The sequence below is a fragment of the Acanthochromis polyacanthus genome, chromosome 8 (genome assembly GCF_021347895.1).
Source record: "Acanthochromis polyacanthus isolate Apoly-LR-REF ecotype Palm Island chromosome 8, KAUST_Apoly_ChrSc, whole genome shotgun sequence".
Classification (NCBI taxonomy): Eukaryota; Metazoa; Chordata; class Actinopteri; family Pomacentridae; genus Acanthochromis; species Acanthochromis polyacanthus.
This window is the reverse complement of record NC_067120.1, coordinates 3,532,186-3,540,743: the sequence shown is the minus strand read 5'-3', so window position 1 is coordinate 3,540,743 and position 8,558 is coordinate 3,532,186. Positions and strand designations below refer to the sequence as shown.

At 39.5% G+C, this 8,558-nt stretch overlaps 2 protein-coding genes across 3 annotated transcripts; one reads left to right on the top strand and one right to left on the bottom strand.

The window, feature by feature from the left end:
* Positions 1-226: 226 nt before the first annotated feature.
* On the bottom strand, positions 227-2,700 carry LOC110956271 (dynein light chain roadblock-type 2-like). Of its 2 annotated transcripts, XR_002596038.2 has the most exons (5): positions 2,611-2,700; positions 2,313-2,388; positions 1,722-1,889; positions 1,446-1,565; positions 227-1,360 (listed from the first exon to the last, which is right to left on the bottom strand). XR_002596038.2 is itself a non-coding variant. In XM_022201629.2 (4 exons), the coding sequence occupies exons 1-4, from the start codon at positions 2,611-2,613 to the stop codon at positions 1,522-1,524; spliced, it is 291 nt and encodes a 96-aa protein (XP_022057321.1). In that variant the 5' UTR covers positions 2,614-2,699; the 3' UTR covers positions 227-1,521. The 2 variants fall into 2 exon arrangements, 1 of the variants encoding a protein (XP_022057321.1); XM_022201629.2 differs by having other exon boundaries at positions 227-1,565; positions 2,611-2,699.
* psmd7 (proteasome 26S subunit, non-ATPase 7) lies at positions 2,672-8,346 on the top strand. Its single transcript, XM_022201872.2, has 8 exons — positions 2,672-2,828; positions 3,221-3,312; positions 4,590-4,682; positions 4,769-4,866; positions 4,989-5,069; positions 5,189-5,280; positions 5,459-5,657; positions 7,738-8,346. The coding sequence occupies exons 1-8, from the start codon at positions 2,755-2,757 to the stop codon at positions 7,993-7,995; spliced, it is 987 nt and encodes a 328-aa protein (XP_022057564.1). The 5' UTR covers positions 2,672-2,754; the 3' UTR covers positions 7,996-8,346.
* Positions 8,347-8,558: the final 212 nt, after the last annotated feature.

Here is an 8,558-nt window from a genome sequence, read left to right as displayed (position 1 = left end):
GGTCCGGTACCGGCCCGCGGACCGTACCTGTGACCCCTCCGCACACAGGTTGAGAGTATTACTTGTAATGTATACTGTGTGCGGAGGGGTCACAGGTACGGTCCGCACACATTTTATGTGCCTTTACACGTCTACTTTACTGCATTCCAAAGGAAAACACTGCAGATTTATGTGACAGCTTGAGGTAGTGAAAGGCTCTGCACACATACATGCACAAACACAGGTGTTTTCTTTTACCTTCTTTTAATAGACCTCTGATCGGGAGGAGTTATGCTGGATTTTATAATGCAGAACATCTGTATGCACATTTGCTATGTCTGTAATTTAGGTTGCTGATAGAATTTGTCACTTTGTCACTCATCTGGACGTTAACAGACCTAAATTGAATGATGTCGTATTGCACATTGACAAGCAGCTTTATTTCACAAACTTATTTAATATCAAGACAAAGAAATAAAATGAAAGAAATAGTTACAGGGTGGGGAAGCAAAAATGTCCCGTCAGGTAAAAACAACTACAAATGGGTATAACTTTTTTATTCTTTGGAATTTTGAACTGATTTCTTGAAGAACACAAATTTAAAGCTTTCAGAGCATGTTTATTCAATCTGTCCTCCATCAGCCATGATGAAGGCCTCGATACAGCCTCTGAAAGAGGAACAGACCCTCCTGATATCCTCCTTGGGGTAGGCCTCCCATTCCCTGGAGAATGCAGCCTTAAGTAAATCCATATTGGCATGAGGGGTGGCATTAGTCCTCAACTCAATGGCGCCCCATCAGAAAAAATCCAGGGGTTTAGATCAGGTGAGCTCTGGGGCCAAATGCCTTTGGGCCAGAAGTTCATCATATTCTACTCACAGAACTTTTGGACCTTAATTGATGTGTGAGCAGGAGCCCCATCTTGCTGCCACACATAGTTGTTGTCAGGGTAGGTGGCCTTCAGCCAGGGCAAAACGATGTATCTCAGAACTTTGTAGTACACATCAGCCCCAATTTTCTGATCTGGCTTGAAGAAGTAGCGGGGCATCTTATTGCCATCTGAGCCCAAGACCCCCAGGACCATCTGGAGATCTCTTGGTGCCCAAACGGGATTGTCTGGCATGCTGGATGTGGTGAATGGTCCTCTCACTGATGCCAACAATCTTGGCAATGTCCTTCTGAGGGATTTGGGCATCCAGGAGATCACAAACCCTGTTGCGTTTTGCTTGTTGCTTGCTAACTTCACAATGCACCAAGGTCTGACAAATACTAAAAAGATTGGTTAAAGGTAAGGAACTTTGATTTTAATTATTGTTTTGATTACCCTCACCGTTTGGGCCGGACATTCAAACTTGTCAATGGGACATTTTTGCTTCCCCACCCTGTAAAGTAAAACAAAGATAAAGGCAACACACTCTGGACGCGAAGTAGAAAAAGAGGGATTATGCAGTACATGGAGCAACATACCACAGAGGAAAAATCTTTTCCCCAGATAAAACGCCAGCATGTGACAAAGGCTGACTCCCATAGAAATGCCTGCCAGTTATTCACATGGGTTCTGGATGACTATCAGCTGATAGTTGTTCTCTGTAGAGACATTAAAAAAAGATCAGACATGCAAATGTAGCAACAAGAGTAACGCCAAGAAAGTGTTCAGCTGTTGACTGAGATCGTATCGTGTGTTTGTGTTAGAGATGACCATTAAGCCAACCACACAAAAAGCTAGAAGTATTACATGCTCACCTAGTGCAACCATGATCTCATGTTTCTTGGAGCGGATGCGCAGGAAGGTGAGGTCATTCTGGGGGTCAATATCTCTGACTGTGGTCCTAGCCAGCGTCGAGAGCTGGCTCAGAAGTTCTGCATATTGAACAGTTGTGGAGTTATCTAAAGTAGTTCTGAGGGGAATTCCTTAAAAGATAAAACAGTGGAGTCAGTGTTATTGATATTGCACATTTAAAACAACAGATGTTGAGCCAAAGTGTATTCTAGTAGAGAAACAACACAATCCCCTAAAAAGTTTAAATAATAGCGCTGAAGCATTACACCATTATTAATTATGTGAATGTACCTGAGTAATTTATATATTACAGTTAAGACCTGACAGGATTACATATAAATTCAGCTCACTAAATTAAATATGATGGTTAAGAAACTACAATATTATACACCCTAAAAAATATATCTGATTAGTGCAAATTTAGCTGTCTAAATTAAATACAACCCCACAATATTATATGTAAAAGTAAGCTAACTAACTTAAAACCTGCAATATTATAAACTCCAACAAATTATCCGACTAATTAAAAATGGTCCCTTTTTGGTTTAACTTACCTTCTGCATTGACAAGTATGGTTCCAATCACACCTTTACTGGATTCAATTCTCGTTAGTGTTTCTTCAACTTGAGCCTGGTTGACCAAGAAAATGAAAAATGTCTAAATTCTGCACAGAAGGATGGTAGACTTACACTGAATCAGCAAATAGTTATCAAGCAGTGCCACAAAGTTAGATAAGTGACATGGAATAGTTACTTGACACTTACTTGACACTGTCTAACATAAATTCAGACATTGTTAAGTTGTAAAATACGTTAATAACAACATATATTTAACTAAATTGCTCGCTCCTACCATTTTGTCTGCTGCGGCTCCTCCAGCTCTTCTCAGTTTGCCTCTGTTGCCAAGAGAAACGGAAGCGACGTCAGGCGCAGGCGCAGTGCAGTGTAGCCGTCATTGTGTGCTGGTGGTTGTGTGCTGTTTATCTTCACTGCGAAAATGCCGGAGTTAGCGGTGGAAAATGTGGTCGTTCATCCACTCGTGTTGCTCAGCGTTGTCGATCATTTTAACAGGTCAGTAGGCTCAGTGTTTGCGTTCAATCCTATCGCTGATATCAGATGTTAAATTGTCCAGAAGCGTAACGGTGCCGCTAGGCTAAGCTAATGCTAGCCCTGCTGAGTCAGAGCCCCGTTGAGAGTGACCAAGCTAGTTAGCTCTGTTTTAGCGAACAAGGAGTGGTAAACTGTTAAATGAATCAGTAACACTTAATCATGGATTAGTAGTTATACTTGCTAATATGATCACACTGATGACATTATCTTGCCATTCATTTCTTCAGCGGTGTAAAACATGAGGAACTTGGCATTGACGCTAGCTTAGCGTAAAACTTAGCTAACAACTCCCGTTCAGTTTTGAGAAAACTTAGACAAACTAACCACTTCGTTTGCTCTGTTTCAATCCTCAGGATAGGAAAGGTTGGAAACCAGAAACGAGTGGTTGGAGTTCTTCTGGGTTCATGGCAGAAAAAGGTTCTTGACGTCTCAAATAGTTTTGCAGGTAAGTGTCCTAAAGAAAGCATCAGGGAGAGCAGAGATATAAACTAAATCAAGAGCAGGTTTAAACAGTTTGTCTGATAAAAGCGCACACCAAACTGTAATAAACCATTCATTCATAACTCAGGTTTTGTGTTCTAAGTCTTCCATCTTTAACTTAAACTAAGATGATTCCATTGGATATATTAATAGACAATTGAAAGCTCATTTAATCCTCTGATCTACAAGCAGTTCCTGGGTGTTTTTTCGCTTCTGTTACATTTTTACTCTCTCTGGGCTCATTTTTCACTGTAATATACAGTTCTGTACCTCTATGAAAACAGCACAACAATGGCTACAAGTGAAGACAACTCAAACATGCCATACTGTGCGGTATGACACAGTTATAATGCCGAAATCATCAAAACAGAAGAGAAGAAAATCAGATTTTGTTTGTTATTTATGCACCAAAAACTAAAAGGTTTGGAATCAGCATTTTGTACCATAGTTTCCAAGAGGCTACAGATGTTATAACATTAGAGAAATATAGGGGCGCTACATACAACAGATATTTAGCTGTTTTTTTTTCTCATAATCTCTACCAAGGAAGCATTTTTCACTCTACTCTGCACATAAACTCTAGAAAGAAATTTCGTCATGGTGAATGTATCCTCCAAAAACGTTCTCCTCCGTATTCAGTTTTTGAGCCATGCTACATGTATTTTATTGATGAAGTATGTTATATTTTCCTCTCGATCTCTCTAATTTATTTCAAACTTCTCTTTTCCCTACTTTGTGTAAACGCAGCCTGGAGTTCAATTTAAGAGTTTTCGTGTTTTTTCCCGTGATTGTTGGTCACAGCTGAGCCAGTAATTGCTTCTCAGGTGTTCCAAGTTGTGCAGATTTTTAATAAGCTCTGGTGCAAACAGTTTATTTCTGGCAAAACTTTAAATGGGACAAGTAGAATAAACAGATTGGAGTTAAAAATCACAATTTTAAGCTTATATATGTTGATTTTTACAGAAGAAAATGCACAACCGATTAGTTCACGGACTGTCAGTATGTTGAAAATCCTCAGATTCTAAAAAACAAAAAGCTTTTAAGACCTGCGCTGGGTTTTGGGGTTCATAGGGAAAGGTGTTACAGAAGTTATCAAATGTCTGACTTAGAGTCAGAGGTATTTAAATATGCAATGGACAGGCTTTTACTGTGGACTTATGACTTCTACAGAACAATATAAGGCTGGATTATTCTAAAGATAATGAATATTTTTGGTCACTTTTTGAACTCTTTGTGTTTTAGTGCCATTTGATGAGGACGACAGGGACGACTCAGTGTGGTTCCTGGATCATGACTACTTGGAGAACATGTACGGCATGTTCAAGAAAGTTAATGGTAAAGCAGTGCTTTTGTCAATGAAATTCTGCTGTTTTTATGTTACTGAGTTGCCCTGATTTCATATTTTTGTCCTGCTTTTCCAGCCAGAGAAAGAATAGTTGGATGGTACCACACAGGACCCAAGTTACATAAGAATGACATTGCCATCAATGAGCTCATCAAGCAGTACTGCACCAATTCGGTATGTAACCGCTCTGCTTTTCCCTCGTTTAATGGGCATGTCTCTGGACATCACCTCCCTCTAGTCATGGTTATTCTGATGATGAATAACCCACATATATACTTCTCTTTTTATCCCATCAGGTCTTAGTCATTATAGATGTGAAGCCCAAAGATCTTGGTCTGCCCACAGAAGCATACATCTCCGTGGAGGAAATACATGACGTAAGTGAACCACGAACTGCACTAAAGAAGAATAGTGTTTTGCAGTGTGGATGTAGTAGGTTGAAAACAAATCATTTTAGAGCAGAGCTGCAGTCTTTGTTTATATGGGCTATTTACAGGATGGCACTCCAACATCCAAGACGTTTGAACACGTCACCAGTGAGATTGGAGCAGAAGAAGCAGAGGAGGTGGGAGTGGAGCACCTGCTGAGGTACGAAGCAAACCTTTGGCTGACACACAGTGCTAATCACAACATACAGATGTTAGTCACTACGGTAAATGATTGTGATACGAACACAGAAAATACAACTTCTCGACTACTTGAATGAACAAAAAATGTGCACACACTCATCGTCATTGACTTCTGTCCTGCTGTATTCTGACTACAGAGACATCAAAGATACGACAGTGGGCACTCTGTCGCAACGCATCACAAACCAGGTTCACGGCCTAAAGGGACTCAACTCAAAGTTACTGGACATCCGCTCTTACTTGGAGAGGGTGGCAGCAGGCAAACTTCCCATCAACCACCAGATCATCTATCAGCTGCAGGATGTCTTCAACCTGCTGCCAGATGTAAACCTACTGGTAAGCTGTTTGTGTGGAACTTACTGCATGTTTATTTTATAGCAGTCATTCCAGGGACGTTGGGGTGTTTTGAACGGCAGTGCCACTAATTTTACACACCTTTGAGGAATATCTGCAAAAGCATTTTTTGTCCCGATGGCAGCTTGGACAAAAGCGTGGTTTTGTGCAAATTGTGCAACAAATAGTTTTCTGATCACCGCAGCACTTCAAGCCGACGATATCGCCTCAATGCAAAACATGTTGCTGTTAGCATCAGAGCTAGCATTAGCTATGACAGTCCTGGTACTGGAAAACAGAGTAGCCATCCCATAATAGTCCACTTTCCAAGACATTGAAAGTGCTTGAGTTTACAAAAACTCTTAAAATGTTGAATATAATCGCTCTAATTGCACTTTGAGTTTGCAGTAATCTGTGAATGTGGTAGACAGATGAAAAATGCAGAGAAATAGAAATGACGCATAAAGATTTTTGTTGTTTCACCCTGTAAAGTCTGAGCTGTCAAAAAATAGCCAGAGAATTCAAAATTGTTTGGAACTGAGATGTTTATTAACCTCTTTATCAAAATCCACAAAACAATTGCCATATAACTTTGTTTATGATACATTTATTGTCTCACATTTGATACACTGGGCAGTTTTGGCAACTTTATGCTCCCAGCAATGTAGATTTTTAGAAATAGAAACTAGCTTTGTCTTAACTATTTATCATGTTGATGAGATAGAGGACTCAGAAACTCATGCATCAAACATGATACAAATGCTACTAAATGTCTATTCATTGATTCAGTCGTCAACCAAAATGTATTTGAATTGAAAACTTTACTTATTGCGTCAAATATTGCTATGTGACAAAAATGTGATTAATTAATTACAAAGCCTCTAATTAATTACAGGGTTTCTGCCGGGCATTAAAAAGTTGATTTTGCGAAACTTAAGGCCTTAAATGTAATTAAAAATCATTAAATTTGATTCTCAGTGGCATTAAAAATTCTTTCTGCAGGTTTCAAGAAAAATATTTGACAATGATAATATATAATTATGGACTGCAATTCGTCAGATATGTGCATCTGCTTTAAACATGCCGAAGCATTGCGATAATTGTTCCGGCCGGTCTGGTATAATTGCCAGAAACTGCATGTTTTTAAAGTGGCTGGCAGGCTGGACCAGGTGGAGGAGAGCTGGGAAATGGGGAAACGCAAATTCCAGCAAAAATGGCTTGAAAACATGGATTTTAGAGAATCCCGTTGGTGGTCAGGGGTGGTTTATGGAGTCACAAATAGTGAAATGTAGGAACAGTTTTCAGATAGAAATCATCTTTTACAAAAAAAAACAGACCTGTGTCATTTGTTGAGTTTGCGGTCGTGGCATTAAAATTTGTACAGTATAGCATTAGAATGGCATTAAAAAGCGTTAAATTTGACTGGCTGATTTCTGCAGAAACCCTGAATTTGATTTAAAAAAATTTACTCGCGTCCCACTACTAGTTTGTTTAAATGCTTGTTGTATGTGACTTAGTTTGCTTTTTACATTATATTGAAGCTGCAGCAGTTACTTATAGGATCAAGTTATACTATTAGCAATACTGAAATATTACAACTACTGCAGATTTTGAATAAATGCAGTGAACTGAAGAATTGAAGACGAAAGTTGAGCCTCTAAGTGAGCAGCAGCTTCTCCTTTCATCCACTGGAGGGCAAACAAAGTCTGAACTGAGCTCTAATCAAACACATTTTGTGCTCCAGTGCTCTTTTAGTGTTTTCTAAATGATAAGTTATGAGGAATTATAAGATGTTTGATTTCACTCTTAAATATTTGCCAACCATAATTATTTGTGGTCACAATCTCATGATAAAGTAACACCATTATGATAATTTGGTTCATGGGCTATTTTTAAGCATTTGTTTTTATCTTTAACATTTTTTATTCATCACAGAAATCTGTATGCATTTATCTGTATGTAATAAATAAACAGTTTTATTTTTTAACTGCCAGATCTTTGATAACTTAACATCACATGACGTGATATTTGGTGATCTAACGAGACTTTCTGTCACTAAAAATATCGTGGATTTCAATTGCAGGAGTTCACTAAAGCCTTTTACCTAAAGACCAACGACCAGATGCTGGTGGTCTACCTGGCCTCGCTCATACGCTCTGTGGTGGCTCTGCACAACCTGATCAACAACAAGATCTCCAACCGAGACGCGGAAAAGAAGGAAGGACAGGAGAAGGAGGAAGGCAAGAAAGAGAAGAAGGACGACAAAGAGAAAAAAGACGAGAAAGACAAGGACAAGGAGAAAGCAGACGGTGCCAAGAAAGATGAGAAGAAGAAGAAATGAGTGCTCCTCCTCTGCGGTCTTCTCTCAGATCACACCGTCTCCATGTGGATGCTGCTCTACTTTCTGCCCACAGGATCGGCTCTGTATGTGGGTCTCAGGCTAAAAGTAGGACTCTATGTGGGGAACGGTGTCATTTGAGAATTGGCCTCATGGTCACCAGTGGCACTCAAAGACTGTTATTATCGTATCGAGATGATGATGCTTGATGTTCTGAGCTGTGAGAACATGCTGATGCTGTTTCCACAGTTGCCATGCTCCTGGTGTTGTTTGACACCCGGTATTCCTTTTTTGTAAGATTGAGGAACATGTTTTGTTTCTGTATCACTCATTAAATTGGGATCATATTCGGAATTGGTTGTTCTTACTGCATTTTATCATTTGAGTTTAAAAAATGGTTGCTAATTTGCTCTCAAGCCACACGTATGACAGTTCGCTTTGAGGTCACGTTCATAGTTTTTGAGCCGTTGTTGTCATCTTTGTAGTTATGGACTCTGACAAAAACAAAAAGGGAATGTATCTGAGAATATTCCCCATCATGCAGCTGAACTTGGAGCTCATAATGT

Coding starts and splice junctions, on each gene's coding strand:
- LOC110956271 (XM_022201629.2), bottom strand. Junction 1,890..2,312: donor CATACTTGTCAATGCAGAAG/GTAAGTTAAACC, acceptor TTATCTTTTAAG/GAATTCCCCTCAGAACTACT. Junction 1,566..1,721: donor TGAGATCATGGTTGCACTAG/GTGAGCATGTAA, acceptor ATGTCTCTACAG/AGAACAACTATCAGCTGATA.
- psmd7 (XM_022201872.2), top strand. CDS start 2,755: ATGCCGGAGTTAGCGGTGGAAAATGTGGTCGTTCATCCACTCGTGTTG. Junction 4,867..4,988: donor AGCAGTACTGCACCAATTCG/GTATGTAACCGC, acceptor TTATCCCATCAG/GTCTTAGTCATTATAGATGT. Junction 5,070..5,188: donor CCGTGGAGGAAATACATGAC/GTAAGTGAACCA, acceptor GGCTATTTACAG/GATGGCACTCCAACATCCAA.